The 15497-nt window shown below is 50.1% G+C and overlaps 2 protein-coding genes across 2 annotated transcripts; both read left to right on the top strand.

Moving 5' to 3' along the window:
* Positions 1–503: 503 nt before the first annotated feature.
* Positions 504–3390, top strand: Kctd11 (potassium channel tetramerization domain containing 11). Its single transcript, XM_057774792.1, has one exon. The coding sequence runs from the start codon at positions 1303–1305 to the stop codon at positions 1999–2001; it is 699 nt and encodes a 232-aa protein (XP_057630775.1). The 5' UTR covers positions 504–1302; the 3' UTR covers positions 2002–3390.
* A 248-nt stretch (positions 3391–3638) lies between these two features.
* Tmem95 (transmembrane protein 95) lies at positions 3639–4899 on the top strand. Its single transcript, XM_057773290.1, has 7 exons — positions 3639–3804; positions 4019–4075; positions 4214–4294; positions 4388–4408; positions 4505–4585; positions 4674–4761; positions 4869–4899. Exons 1-7 carry the CDS (start codon positions 3639–3641, stop codon positions 4897–4899), a joined length of 525 nt encoding a protein of 174 aa, XP_057629273.1.
* Positions 4900–15497: the final 10598 nt, after the last annotated feature.

The following is a 15497-nucleotide window of genomic DNA, read 5'->3' as shown; positions in this document are numbered from 1 at the left end:
TTACTGGGCGCCACCTGGGGGGCCGGCTGGGTGTTGGGCGCCGTAGCTTCTCAAGAGGTTAGATTTCTCTAATAAAGGAGGAGGCTGCCTAGCACCCAGTGGCAGGGCGAGAGGGGCTTTCGAGTTCAGAAGACAAGGAAAGCCACCGCACGCTGGGGTGGCCCAAAGGCATCCCTGGAATGCGATGGCTCAGCACCCGCCCCCTCGGGAGTTCCCAACCGGGATCCAACCCCGAGGCCTGGGTTTTCTCAGAAGGAAAGGACTGGAGATCTTGCTCCAACCAAGTTGTACTAGTGAGGTCATGCACACCTGCAGGGAACGCGGGACCTTCAACGCCACATCCGTAGAGAAGCCTGTGAATCATCCCTCCCCCGCCCGCGTCGGCAGGTCCAGCCCGTCCGCCCCGTCTCTCCCGTCGGCGAGTCCCAGCTCCCACCCCCAGCAGAGCCGGGCCCGCGCACGGGGGCAGAGGGCGGGGCGCTAGGGGGCGGGGCTTTCGCTTAAAGGGCCACTGACCGCTGCCCTTAGACCACTTCCTGGGGGGTGGAGAGGACCTCAGTTGCTGCTGCGACAACCCAGGAAGGCGGTAACGCCCAAGTCCCGAGACTCCGGCTGTTGCCAACAGTCCTGGGATACTCAGCTCTGACGGCGAGAGCATCGTCTCTCTCCAGCCGTACAGAACGGCTCGTCACCGGCTCCCATCAGTTGCGCCTCCATCTGTAGGGATCCGTGCCCCTAAGCCTGGTCGGGCCTCTGGGCAGGTTGTCGGAACCCGGCGTGGACTCACTCGCCTACTGCAAAAGCTATCTACTAAGAAACTCAAAAGTTGAGCCCTTTGAGTCCAGCCGGTGCTCGCCACCGTCACCTGCTGGTTGAATTCCGGAAACCCACTGTCTGAAGAACAGAAGGGAATCGCTGACCACGCAGAATCAGAATCGTCTGGACCAAAAGCTCCCTGACCCTGCCTTCTCTTCTTTTCGTCGATTCTTTCATCCTTTCGGGAATTTCTGTGTCCTGAAGCCCCCAATCGCCACCAAGGTAGCTGGGGTGAGCTACAAACTTTGCTATCTTGTTCTCCAACCTCTGTCTCCAACGTAGCGAGCCTAAACGTTTCCACCCAATTCTTCCCAAACCGGGGAGGTTCTGCCTTTTTCTTCTCCTTGCCTGTCTCCTACAATTCCCAAAATTTCCCCCCCTCCTGTGTCTTCTTCACCCCCTTCTTTTGGGGGCCCCGTGACCCTAAATGTGGGGGGAACACTATATTCCACTACATTGGAGACCCTGACACGCTTCCCAGACTCCATGCTGGGGGCCATGTTTAGGGCTGACACCCTTATGCCAGCCAATCTCAACCCGCAAGGAGATGGCCATTACTTCATCGACAGAGATGGCAAGGCTTTCCGGCACATCCTCAATTTCTTGCGACTGGGCCGTCTGGACCTGCCCCGTGGATATGGAGAAACGGCACTTCTTAAGGCAGAAGCTGACTTCTACCAGATCCGGCCCCTCCTGGATGCCCTGCGGGAATTGGAAGCTTCTCGGGGTACCCCAGCACCCAGAGCTGCCCTGCTCCATGCAGACATAGATGTCAACCCTCGTCTGGTGCATTTCTCTGCTCGAAGGGGCCCACACCACTATGAGCTGAGCTCTGTCCAGGTGGACACCTTCCGAGCCAACCTCTTCTGTACTGACCCTGAGTGTCTGGGTGCCATGCGCAACCGATTTGGTGTGGCCAGTGGGGACAGGGCAGAGAGTGGTCCACATTTTCGTCTAGAGTGGGCCTCCCGCCCCCGGGAACTTCCTGAAGTGGAGTATGAAAGATTGGGGCTGCAACCACTGTGGACTGGGGGGCCAGAAAATCAGCGGGAGGTGGCGAACACACCTGCTTTCCTGGAGGAGGTGCTGAGGGTGGCTCTGGAACATGGCTTCCGCCTGGACTCTGTCTTCCCAGACCCCGAAGACCTGCTGAACTCTAGATCTTTACGCTTTGTCCGCCACTGAGAATGCTATCCTTCACTTGACTGCGGAGAGGGAGAGGAATGCATTAGGCAAGGGGCTGATGGCTCTCCCAAAGCCTTCTTCTAAGTCCTGGGGTAGGAGCTATGAGAGTCAGGGATCCCACCACACCTGACTGGGATTCCCAAATCGAGCTGCTCCGACTCCCAGGCCTCGAGTGGTCCAGAAGATCTACACTGGGGCTTACCCTGGGAAAGCATCCACGGATTTTCGAGCCCGTTCTTGCTTGAGGATGGGTCCTCTGTATTCAGGGGTGTGGGGAAGTAAGAAGCACCTCTTTGCCCGGGCTACACTTAGCACTCTGGAGGTTTGAGCACTAGGCGGAAAGACATACTTTGAATTGTCAAATATGGTCTGCCGGCTAGATTGTGACTTCCCCTCGTGGAGCTGGGCACTTACTTATCCTACCATGACCATTAAGAGGCTAGGATGGCCGGGCGGTGGTGGCGCAAGCCTTTAATCCCAGCACTTGGGAGGCAGAGGCGGATCTCTGTGAGTTCAAGACCAGCCTGGTCTACAAGAGCTAGTTCCAGGACAGGCTCCAAAACCACAGAGAAACCCTGTCTTGAAAAAGCAAAAAAAAAAAAAAAAAAAAAAAAGAGGCTAGGATGTCTGGGAGATTTTTTTACTGTGTCCCAAGCCACCTACTGTAGGAGACTGAAAAACAGAAATTTCATCCTAGGTTGACAAAAGGGGGCTAGGAAAATCCTTGTCAGCACGGGGGCTAGAGTGCCCTTCTGGAATTGTTTTAGAGGATGCTCTATGTAAGTGGGGCTGGACATGGGGAAAGATGGTAGTATTTTTTTGTACCCTGGGCTTCTTTCATGTGTGTGTGTGTGTGACAGCCAATGTATCCGACTGCTTGGGCCCCTGACATCTTGATTCCCATCAGTGTTGCCGACTCCTGCGTTTATGTGATGGTCCTTCTGTGATCTTGGCATGTCCAGGCCTGTTTGGGGTTGCTTAGCAACTCTCCAGGCTCAGGTATATCTGTGGTATGTGTGAGAGCAGACTGAGATTTAGTTTAATCATAGGGTGTGTGCATGTTTGCGTGTGTGTTTATGCCCACACCACCACGTAGGCAGGAGGGGCTCCTTTGAGTTTGACTCACTGGGCCCTCCCTAGGAGAGGTAAAAGCCACTGGGCTTAGCTGGGCCTCTGAGACCTCCGGGAGCTCTTGGTTGCTGAGACAACCATGAGTCTGTTGCTAGGAAATAGCGGGGTAAGGCCTAAGGCTGTCCTGGGCAGACAGGAGACAAAGAGGGAGGAGAATGGAGAGGATATAGAAAGGGCTAGCATTTCTGAGTCCCCGAGTAGATGGGGCACACACACACATCGTCTTCGCTGGGATTCATCTATCACTGTGACTTAAAAAAAGAGAAATAAAATTGCTTTCGGAACCACAGTTGTGTCAAGGCCACTGTCCCCTTGCAACAGAAAACCCTGATGTCTCCCTTTATCCCCTACTAGAGATGCCTTTCAGCCTCTGGTTCCAGGGGCAGCTTTGCCGGAGCCAAGGGGTGAACAATGGTATTGTTCTAGATCAGTCTAGAACCTCAGAACATTCTGGGTCTTCTCTGGTCCAAGGGGGTCCAGTTCCCACCCATCCTCCAGCAGGCCCCATGTGGGTGCTGGCACTGCTTGAGGTTTTCCTGGCCGTTGCCAAGGCTTGTATCTTTTGTCGCCTCCCAGCTCATGCCTTGCCAAGCCGCCTGGCTCAGCTCAGTAACCAGATGGAGACGCCTTGGAAGGAATGGGCTTCCCCGGATTTCTCAGCCTTTGCCTTAGGTAATATAAGACACACAAGTTAGCCCTGCGACAGCCATCCGTCCACCCTAAAAAGGGGTAGCCCCTGAGATCCTAGCTGTGTCCCTCAGTCAATGCTGCCCCCTCTGGACACACCAGCTTCTCCCTCTGGAAGAACTTTGTGTCCTAGGAAATAGGAAAAACAAAGACTCCAGAGCCTACTGAGAGAATAGCTCGTTCTTGCCCGTCTCCACAGATGAGGTGACCATGAACAAAATCACGGAGAAGACTCACAGAGTCCTGAGGGTCATGGGTGAGGTCAGGGGTTGGGACCTAGAAGACCTAAGGGAGGATGGGGGTGGGGCAGGTAAAGACGGGCTGATCAGGGAAGGGGGCGTGGAAGCAGCACCGCTGAAGCCTAGGACAATATAGCCGTGCTGTGCCTCTCCAGAGATAAAAGGATCCATCTCCTCGCTTCCTACATATTGGCAATGGCTTCAGAAGACCAAGATCCCCCAGTACACCAGGGAAGGTATTGATGAGGAAGGCATCAAGGGGGTACCTAGGATTTGTAGCCAAGTGGAGTGTGATCGAATAGGTCAGCCACCCCTCTTTGTCATTTCAGCTCTCTGTGCTCCTGTCTGCTGTGAGTAAAAGGGTAATAAGCCGGAAGAAGTTGGGTGGCTGGAAGGGTGGAGGCCCTGGCTTCGCTCGCCAGCGCTGCTCCTATTGTCTCCTGCAGGGGGCAGCACCATCCTGTACAACTGCTCCACCTGCGAGGGCAAGGAGGTGTCTTGTTGGCCTCAAAAGCGCTGCTTCCCAGGTTCTTACTCCTTACGCTCCTCCTCAGACCCCTTAGGTGCCCTGGTGTGATCCGCGGGAGCATCCACGGCATCCTGGGTTCCTTGTAGGAAGTCACGACTTGTGGGACGCTAAGATTCTGCTCTTATCGATCTTCGAAATTGTCCTGCTTTTGGGTGTTGTGAGCCTCCACGTGGAGTGAGTTGCGGAATAATCGGAAGAATGCCGGAAACCGTCCTTTTCTCCTTCCTCCCAAGCCCCTTCCCCACTTCCTTCTGGGTCTCCCATCCTCTGTCTTCTTTCAGGTACCGCCACCTGCAAGCGAAAGACTTGTGAAGATGCTGGCAGCTTTCCCAGCCCCAGCTCTAAGGAATTTGTGCCCACGAGTTCTACATCGCTAAGGTGGGAACAAGCCACCTTTTAGACCCAGCCCCAAAGCCTCAGATCCTAAAATTCAGACCTTTGTAGTCAATATTAGTGTCAGATGCCTCCAGGAACCCAGGCACCCAGCTGCAAAGTTCCTCCTCTTCACTCCACCAATCAGAGAGCAGTGGATGATGCCAGGAAATTATCTACAGAAGGAAAGAATCCCTCCCCACCATTCCCGGAAAGCGGGGGACTGTTGGCCTGTAGATGCTGCTCTAGGCCCTCCAATGACTGATCACAAATCCGGGAAGGAGAGTTCTGGAAAACTCACTCCCTCTGGGGTGAGACCACATCAGTCAGCCCGCTGGCATGCAGTCCCTCCATTGTGTTAATCCTGTGCAGGCCTGGCCTCCGCTCCTGCTGGGCCCAACTAAATTTGGTGTGCCATGCCTTCCGACTGTGCCTGGCCTCTCTCTGCAACTTGGACAGGGGAGAGAATGGAGATTCTTAGGAATTCCAATTAGGGGTCCCCTCCCCTCAGATATTTAGTAATGTCTGGAAACAGTTCTGTTTTGATTGGGGATGTGTTCCTGGCATCTACTGGGTAGAGACTTAGGCTGCTACTAAACATCCTAGGACACACAGGAAAATCCTGTCCTAATGTCAACAATTTATGGTGGAGAAAACCGGGTGCCGGTCCTCTGTGTACTAGGGACTTGAACGGAAAATGAAGAGCGGCCTGTCACCAGCCACTCCTGATGTAAGCACTGATGCCCAGATGAGGTGCCAGCGTTCACCTAGTTTTCAAACTGAGGGCAAATGTTCTCAGATAGCACATCTGGGGTTATCTGGACAGTTTCCAAACAGCTCGTGCTTCTGTCCCTCCCCAAGCGTGAGTAAAGTGGACCACACGAAGCTTTGGTTAACATGATCTACAGCCAGGGGAGGACCACTGTCTTAGCGTTGCCTAGGGACGGAAAGAGACGCTCTCTGGGGGTTTCTCTGTGTAACAGCTCTGACTCTGCTGGAACTTGATTTGTAGATCAGGGTGACCTTGAACTCACAGAGATCCACCTGCCTCTGCCATCCAAATGCTGAGATTAAAGGTGCGCACCATCATGCCCTGCCCTAAATTTTGTTTTTAGATTTTGTTTGTTTGGTTATCGTGTGTGTAGGCTTGCATGGACCACAGCACACGTGTGGAGGTCAGAAAACAATTGGCCGGAGTCGGTTTTTTTTCCTTCTACCATGAGGTCCCAGGGACTGAACTCAGATCATTATAATGGCAAACTCCTGCTGAGCCATCTCTGTTGCCTTTTGTTTTTGCTTTTGAGACAGGGTCTGTCACCTTAGCTTGGCCTCCAACTTACTATGATGCTGAGGATGACCTTGAGCCTCTGACCTTCCTGCCTCTACCTCCTAAGTGCTGAGCTTATAGAAATGCACCAGCGCCATCCGGCCCTGTTTGTTTTACACATTCTAGACAATCCTTTCACAATACACATGAAAATATGAGAGCCATAGATCACATAAAAGCACAGATCAAAGGGAAACTCATCCATAATTTGGACAACAGTGAATACCTACCAGGTACCAGGTAGCATCACTACCCAAGAAGGTATGAGAAGCCCCATGACGTCCTTACTCAGGGGAGGTACAGTTCTCTGGATGGCAGCTGCCATGTCCCCTGCTCTGCTCAGCCTCCATTTTGGGGATCAACATTTTAGAGTTGTTCGAGTTTTCCTGATCCACAATACCACCCATCATTCCAGGGTCTATCCTGCCTGCCCCCTTCCCCTGTGGTGGTCTCCAGCCCAGTGGACCTTAGTCTCCTGCATGCTCCATCTGTTGTGAAGTTTCCTTCTGGACCCAGGTCATTCTCAGTGGCCACGCAGGTCCTCCCATAGCTCCGCGTTTCTCAAGTATGTGATGAAGTTGAGTTTTGGAGTTGGGCTGCTTGACTTCAAATCCTTGGTCTGCTCTGACTGGGCCTTGGCGACTTATTTCCACTCCCTGTGCCTTTTCCTTTTATGTTGCTTTTGACACAGTCTTGTTGTGTAGCTGGGATTAGAAGCAGATGTTGCCAGCTTCAGCAGCATTTTGTATGGATTTGTTTTGACTGCAACATTCCTTTAATCTAAGCACTATTGTGTTCCATTAATTGTATGATATCAGGGATGAGAGACGGCTCAGCTGTGAAGAGCTCTTGCAGAGGACCTAGGTTCTGTTCCCAGCACCCACATGGCAGCAACAGCTGTCTAAAACTCCAGTAATAAGGTGTCCAGTACCTTCTTGTGGCCTCTGTGGACACCAAGGACACGTATGGTACACATACCTACATGCTGGAAAAACATTCATACACATAAAATGAAAACAAAATCTTAACAAATTTGTGAAGCCATCAATTATATGCTATTACTATGTGTTAAGAGAAAAACCATCTCTCAATTAAGTTATGGCCTGCCTGTAGCTAAAATTCTCTCTGACTTCAAAGATGTCAAAATGTAAAAAATGAATAGAATTTTTTAAATTATCTGCTTTTAAATAAGAAGAGAGGCCGGGGTCTGAAAAAGCATGGGACAAAACCGGACTCGCTGAACATAGCAGACAATGAGGACTACTGAGAACTGAAGAACAATGGCAATGGGTTTTTGATCCTATTGCACGTAATGGCTTTGTGGGAGCCTAGGTAGTTTGGATGCTCACCTTAATAGACCTAGATGGAGGTGGGTGGTCCTTGGACCTCCCACAGGGCAGGGAAACCTGATTGCTCTTTGGGCTGAGGAGGGAGGAAGACTTGATTGGGGGAGGGGGGGGAATGGGAGGTGGTGGCGGGGAAGAGGCAGAAATCGTTAATAAATAAATAAATTAATTAATTAAAAAAAAATAGAGCCATGGATATAGGTCAATGGAAGGGTGCTTGCCTAGCAGCTTATGTGAAACTGTTAGCTAAATTCCCATTAAAGTAAAATAATACTACTAGTAAAAAAATAAAAATAAATAAATAAATAAATAAGAAGAGAACTGTGGGTGTAGCAATATTTTGTTTGTGTTTTAACAAATAAAGCTTACCTGAAGATTGGAGTACAGAGCTAAGCCACTAGAAGTTAGAGCATGGTGGTACACACTTTTAATCCCAGGAGACAGAGGCAGAGGGATCTCTGTTAGTTCAAGGTCACCCCGGGCTACACAAGATTGAATCTGTCCAAAAAAGATACAGAGCTCACACAAGGGTGATCCCAGTGCTTGGGATCCCACACCTCCAGTCCCAGCACTAGGGGGGTGGAGACAGGAGCTCAGTGCAGTCTGAAGATGATGATGCAGTCTGAGGACAGAATCGCGCTTTCGGTCTGAGCATTGGTAGAGGTAAAATGTCTCCCTAGAGGCTGCTGCTGCTTCTCTGATCTTCAGCCTTAACCCCTATATCTGACTCTGGGTTTTTATTATTAATACCAACTAGGATGTGTGCTACATGTGGGAGCTGGAGACGGCTCAGCGGTTGAGAGTGCTGGCTGCTCTTCCAGAGGTCCTGAGTTCAGTTCCCAGCACCCACATGGCTGCTCACAACCATCTGTAGTAGGATCTGGTGCCCTCTTCTGAAGTGCAGGCATGCACGCAGACAGTCACTATATGCATAATTAATAAATAGATCTTTTTAAAGGGAACTGTGTATGGTGTCTCCTGCTATAATCCTAACATTTGGAATGTATAAGCTGGAGAATCAGAGTTCAAGGTCATTCTTGGTTGCATATTAAGTTCAAGGCCAATCTGGACTCCAGGAGACCCTGAGACCCTATTTTCAAAAACAAAACAAAGCAGGATCTAGAGAAATGGTTCAGTGCTTAAGAGCGCTTGTTGCTCTTACAGAGGACCTGGCCTTGGTTCCCAGCACTGGCAACTGTCTGTAACCACAGTTTCGGGGGGGGTGCCACGCTTCTTCAGAACTCCAGATTCCTGCATGTATATGGTACACATGTGCGTACACACATACAAAATCAAAAGTGTAAAAAGCAAAAATTAAGAAGGATCTGGGTGATAGTGGCATATGCCTTTAATTCCCAGCACCAACATGGTAGCTCATAACTGTGACTCCAGTTTCAGGGGATCTGATAGCCTCACACAGACATACCTGCAGGCAAAACACCAATGCACATAAAATAGAATTTTTTTTTAAAAATGAGAAGGGTGAAAATGATTGTGTGGTTTACTGTTAGAATGCTTGCTTGTCATAACTGAGAGTCCATTGTCCTATTCCTATCAACCAACCATACTATTTTTTTATTATTTATTTATTTATTTATTTTATTTATTTATTTTTTTTTTTGGCTTTTCGAGACAGGGTTTCTCTGTGGTTTTGGAGCCTGTCCTGGAACTAGCTCTTGTAGACCAGGCTGGTCTCGAACTCACAGAGATCCGCCTGCCTCTGCCTCCCGAGTGCTGGGATTAAAGGCGTGCGCCACCACCGCCCGGCCAACCAACCATACTAAGGCTGGTGATGTAGTTCAGTGGTGGAACGCTTACCTGACAAGACCTGAGTACACACACACACACACACACACACACACACACGGTATAGCATAGGTCTGCATTCCTTGCACTGGGGAGGCAGAGACAAGAGGATCAGAAATTCAATGTCATCTTCAGGTACATAGCAAGATCAAGGTCAGCCTAGCACACATAAGATCCTGTCTCACAAACGTACCCACTGAAGACATTCCCTGTGTCTTCCCTGCCTGCGGATTGCACACCTCACTTGTTTACTCTGGCTTCCAAGCTCCATCAGCAGCTCGCACTTGTCTCATCTCAGGCCAGAGCTTTCTAAATGCAGACCTAACTGGAATTTCCACTGCTGTGCTCGGGAGCATCTCAGACTCCACATGTCCAAACAAACCTCCCTCCCTGAGATCCCCAGTGCTCTTTCAGGGTCGTTCTCATGCGTCCTCTTCCTAATGCTATAAGCTCTCTCCTCATCAGTAACCGAGTGACCTCCCTCTATAGCACATGAAATCCAGCCGTACTTGGTTAGAACGCTATCTCCCGCGGCTGTCTGCCTTATACCTCTCCTCACAGCCTTGTGGAGTCACTCAAGTTTCCTAAACACCTTTCCTTTCTACCTTTGTCCAGGTTTGACCCTCCATCGGAAGTGCCCTGGTCTGGCTCAGGTAACACTTGAGCAACACTGCCTCTGAGTTACCCTGGGAGAGTAGATTTCTTCCTCAGGTATCTCACAGCTATGGCACCTGTCACGTCAAGGTGATGCGTAGCTTTTGGGGGGAAGGTGAGGAGAGAGGGAAAGAGTTGAAACAGGACTTCATATAGCCCAGGCTGGCCTTAAACTTATTGTGTAGCTAAGGATGATCTTGAACTCCTGATTTTCCTGCTGGTACTACACGTATGACCACCACTTCTGGCTTGATGGTAGATGTCTATTTGTGTGTGTATGTGTTTGTGGTAATTTTTCAAAGCTACTGGAAATATTGTATTCTAACAAGATACGCAACCTGAGGGGTGGGGGTCAAAGTCAGTGGAGAAAGCAGGGCAGAGTTGGTAGGCCAGGAGGAGATTTTTGGAAGAAACTGGATGTGCTGTTTTTGCTGACCACCTTCTCCAGTGACAACAGAGCAGGCCTGTCCCAAGACCTGCTGGAGGCATATAGATTCAGAGGGGACATCCTAGTCTTCGCGTAACAGTGGGAGGTGCCAAATGACCTCTAAGAGCTCCGCTCTTGCCAGCATCATAGTGAACTCAGAGATATTCCTGCTGAGGGTTTGGTGGCCTCGTTGGTTCCCAAATTGCTCGCAGTTACATGACTGCCAAGCAAGGTCCCCAAATGTTTTGGATGAAGTGGACACCTTCCAGGGAGAGGCTTTCTGGGTAACATCAGCCATTGCCGTGGCTGTAGTAAGCCAGGCTGATCTCGGTGGATCCTGAGAACCGCCTGACTTGCTGGTCTTTATTAACCTCTCTAGATCATGTGTTTCCTATGAGCTACCCCAGAAGGGCTTACAATCTCCATTTCCATCATGCCTGACACGTAGGTAACACCAGGAGACATCCTTAATGGCTTCAGGCCTTTCTTAAGCCCTTGTGATATACACACTCATGAAGCAATTCATGAGTGGGGTGCAGAAGAGGCTGTGCTGCTTTTCCACTCGCATGTGTGCGTGGTGTGTGCACACTAATGTGTGTGTATGGGTACACATGCATGTATAGAGGCCAGAGGTCAGCTTGTGTCACCCTGTATTGCCCTCTATTTTTTTTTTTTTTTTTTTTTTTTTTTTTTTGGTTTTTCGAGACAGGGTTTCTCTGTGGCTTTGGAGCCTGTCCTGGAACTAGCTCTGTAGACCAGGCTGGTCTCGAACTCACAGAGATCCACCTGCCTCTGCCTCCCGAGTGCTGGGATTAATGTCCTCTATTTTTGGTATTACGCTCTTTGTGAGGGTCGTGAGGGTGGGTACCACAGCGAGCACCTGGAGGCCGGAGGAGGGCTTTCGAGAGTCTGGTTTCCTCTTCCATCTTGTTGAGGCAGTCTCTCTTGGCACGGCCACCTGGCGTACTCCAGGCTGGGTGACACTTGGGCTTCCAGGTGGATTCTCCTGTTTGCCTTCCATTTCACTCGAGGGGTGCTGGATTTCACTCCAGGGGTGCTGGACTTTACTCTGGGGTGCTGGGATTACATATGCACACTACTGTGTTGGATTTTTATGTGAATTTCATAGATCAGGCTGAGGTCATCAGAGCCGTCTTGCCAGTCCCATTCACCTATTTTTTTTTTCAAGACAGGTTTTTTGTTTGTTTGTTTGTTTGTTTTGTTTTGTTCTTTGTAGCTTTGGAGCCTGTCCTACAACTTGCTCTATAGACCAGGCTGGCCTGGAACTCACAGAGATCCACCTGTCTCTGCTTCCCAAATGCTGGAATTAAAGGCGTGCGCCGCTCCCCAGCTTGTGGTACTTCCTATTTCCATTGCAAGCTCGGGGGAAATGTGGTGGCTTTGAACAGAAGGTGGACACACAGTAGTGGACAATGACTCTAAAAATGAGCGAGAGAAAAGTAAATCGGAAAAAGAAGGGACTTCAGGGTCCTAGAAGGAAGTAGGATGATAACAAGGAGGGGCTAAAAATCCAAGAGCCCAAGAAGAGCCAACTGTGAGGAGCCAAGGAGCATCAAACTGGAGAGAGCACACACTGGCGAAGGTCAGAAATTCCCCATCAGGACCACTCTTGGCAAAGGAGCACTTGGTCTCCTTGGCCTTACCACGTGGTGCTGTGTCCCCTCCTTTCATCCAACGAAGGTTACGGAGCACTAATCACACAGGAGCCAGGCACTAGATACGATAACTAAACAAAGCCTTTGTTATCAGAGGAGGCAGGTTCCTGGCAAGATGATGATGCAATGGCAGAGGCAACCGGAGGACTTGGGATGCAGAGGAAGAGGTGGGATGGGTTAGGGATGGGTTTTTGGCAAGAGATAAGGCCAGGCTGGAAAACGAAGCTGTACAGAACTTGGGAGTGAGCCAGCATGCTGAAGTGCCCTTCCCTGGTATGACACTGCCAGGGGTGAGGTGGCTGCAACAGAGCAGCGTTGATGCAGTTCCAGGAGCAAGAGTCATGTGGACGGGCCTCACGTCACCTGCCCTGAATCCTGCAGGATGGGGAGAATGCAGACACCCCTCCTGTTCCTCTTCCCGGATCTCTACCCTATAGGAGAAATTGTCCATCCTTCTCAGATGCATCTGCAGATGCGTCTGCAGGGAAGGCGGGTTGGGGAAGGGGTGGTGCCCAATCTGGGTTTCCAGGTGTAAGGCATTGATAGGAAGCCATCCTGGCCTGGAGGAGAAGCTTCCTGAGGTGGTTAGGGTGGTCAAACTGCACCCTCCTACATCCCACAGTCCTTTGTAGGTAAGATGAGCATGAGGGAAGAGATAAATAGGGAAGGAGCTGGGGGCCAGGGCGTACCAAAAAGCTAATCCCTTGGGTTTTTTTCTCCTCAAGCTAAAGATGGAAGTGGGGGTGAGCCTCTGCCTGTGTTTCCTGCTGAAGCCTGATGGCGTGTGGAAGACCTAGGCCAGGAGTCCAAGCTACAATGCCCCCAATTCTCAGCCTCCTCGCCATCTGTCATGTTGAGATATATTAAGAAAAGTATATTTGGTCTTTGTCCCAGTTCCTGCCACAGAGATCCTAAAACCTTTGGAATTTCTCGAGTGCTGGGGGCCCCAGCACATCTGCTGTTGTTAGGGTTAAGCCCCTTTCAATCTTACCTGGGTTTATGCTGATGAGGAGGCTCAGGGGACATGGGATCCATTGCCAGACGGTTGGGCCTTTCGTCCTCAGTCCCTAGCTGCTGAGATGGGGAGGGGAGCTAGAGATGATTGTATCACACTCATTTGTATGAATCCTGTATGATGTCTACATAATGGAGCCTCCCCATGAGCGCAGCACAGCCCTGCCCAGAGGGCACTGGGCTTGGTGAACATGTGAAGGTACTGAGAGGATATCGGGTATAAAGACCGCATGGACACTCCTGCCCATCCCTGTACCTCACCTGATGCTCCTCTCTGATTGGCTGCTCATCAGCATCCCTGTACCTCACTTGATGCTCCTCTCTGATTGGCTGCTCATCAGTGTCCTTTGTAGTGCTATTTATTTCCTTATTTCTGTAGCCTAGGGTGACCTTGGATTGATCCTTCTACCTCTGCCTCCCAGCTGCTCTGTCTGGTCTGAAGAAGAATGATCAATGTAGACGTACATTTGGTTTTGAATGAGTGTACTCAGGAGGTACATAGCCAGGGAAAGTATAGGAAGTAGCAGGTAGCAGACAGATGGAAGCTGCAGACAGACAGCGAGCCATCAACTCGTGAGTTTATAACATCCGACAGAGGAGACTAGAGTAGCTTGTTTGAGAGAGCAGTTAAATCAGGGGCTTACAAGCACCCACTAGAAATTGCCGGAGAAGCTGAAGCAGTGAGCCAGAGTCCCAGCACTGAGAGTTCCGCTTCCTCGGTCGCTTTCCTGCTGCAGGTGTTTTATACCAGGGACAAACTGCTAGCTTCTGTTGGAGATGGCTCGCCCTCCAGATGTTCTAAGGACAGGATGCTTTATTTATTTATTTATTTATTTATTTATTTAGAGACAGGGTTTCTCTGTGTAGCCCTGGCTGTCCTAGAACTCGATCTGTAGACCATGCTGGATTCAAATTCAGAGAATCACCTACCTCTGCCTCACAAGTGCTGGGATTAAGGGCCTGTGCCGTCATGCCCAGTTCTTTCTTTTCTTGAGATAGAACCTCAGTATGTAGTACTGGCTAGCCTGAAACTTGCTAAGTAGACCAGGATGGCCCTAACCTCACAGAGATTCAACTGCTTCTGCCTCTGAGTAATGGGTCAAGACATGTCCCATCACAGCCTCAGACCTTCAACAAGCGTAAGCAGCATGTACCAATATGCCAATGTAATTTACAGTACACCAACCAAGTGCCAGGATCATAGCAGTGGGCATCCAGGTATCTATCTATCTATCTATATCTATCTATCTATCTATCTATCTATCTATCTATCTATCTATCTATCTATCTATCTATCTATTGCTTTTGAGACAGGGTTTCTCTGTATAGCCCTGGCTGTCCAGGAACTCGCTCTGTAAACCAGACTGACCTTGAACTCAGAGAGATCCACGTTCTCTGCCTCTCCAGTGCTGGGATTAAAGGCGTGCGCCACCTCCCAGCTCCAGATCTCTTTTCCCTCTCCTGCCATGCCTGCCTTTCCATGTTCCCACGTGTCCCATATGTGTTAACTCAATTCCCAGACAAACTCCATGATGACCAGGTCTTGGAGGACATTGAGTATTCAGAGGAAAATCACACAATTTTCCCTCAAGGAACTCATGAAACCATTGTGTTTCTCACCAAAAACTTGGACATTATATTTTATTACATTTATTCACTTAGTTACTTAATGTGCTATGTGCGTGTGTATGCGTGCTCCACAGCTCTCCTGAGGTATGTGCGTGTGTGTGCATGCTCCACAGCTCTCTTGAGGTATGTGCGTGTGTGCGTGTGTGTGCATGCTCCACAGCTCTCCTGAGGTATGTGTATATGTGTGTGTGTGTGTGTGCGTGCTCCACAGCACTCTGTGGTATGTGTATATGTGTGTGCGTGTGTGTGCGTGCTCCACAGCACTCTGTGGTATGTGTATATGTGTGTGCGTGTGCGTGCTCCACAGCACTCTGTGGTATGTGTATATGTGTGTGCGTGTGTGTGCGTGCTCCACAGCACTCTGTGGTATGTGTATATGTGTGTGCGTGTGTGTGCGTGCTCCACAGCACTCCTGTGGAGATCAGACAACTTGGAAGAGCTGGCTTACTCCTTCCATTATGTAAATTCCAGGGATTGAAGGAAGGTCATCAAGTTTGGCAGTAGGGACCTTTTACCCAATGAGTCATTTGTCACTCCACTTTGGACATTAACTTACTCCATTTCTTTGGTCTGGAATGCCTTTTCAACATCCAACTGGTCCTCCGGGGCTCAGCCAATACTCACGCTTCCACAATGCCTTCGTAGTTTGTACAGTGCAG

This window comes from Chionomys nivalis, chromosome 7, assembly GCF_950005125.1.
Source record: "Chionomys nivalis chromosome 7, mChiNiv1.1, whole genome shotgun sequence".
NCBI classification, from domain to species: domain Eukaryota; kingdom Metazoa; phylum Chordata; class Mammalia; order Rodentia; family Cricetidae; genus Chionomys; species Chionomys nivalis.
This window is presented reverse-complemented; position numbering and strand designations above follow the sequence as displayed.

Bases quoted from the DNA above. Each gene is read 5' to 3' on its own strand.
- Kctd11 (XM_057774792.1), top strand. From the start codon at position 1,303: ATGCTGGGGGCCATGTTTAGGGCTGACACCCTTATGCCAGCCAATCTC.
- Tmem95 (XM_057773290.1), top strand. From the start codon at position 3,639: ATGTGGGTGCTGGCACTGCTTGAGGTTTTCCTGGCCGTTGCCAAGGCT. The intron at 4,076-4,213 runs GTGAGGTCAGGG...GTGCCTCTCCAG, and splicing joins CAGAGTCCTGAGGGTCATGG to AGATAAAAGGATCCATCTCC. The intron at 4,409-4,504 runs GTGAGTAAAAGG...TGTCTCCTGCAG, and splicing joins TCTCTGTGCTCCTGTCTGCT to GGGGCAGCACCATCCTGTAC.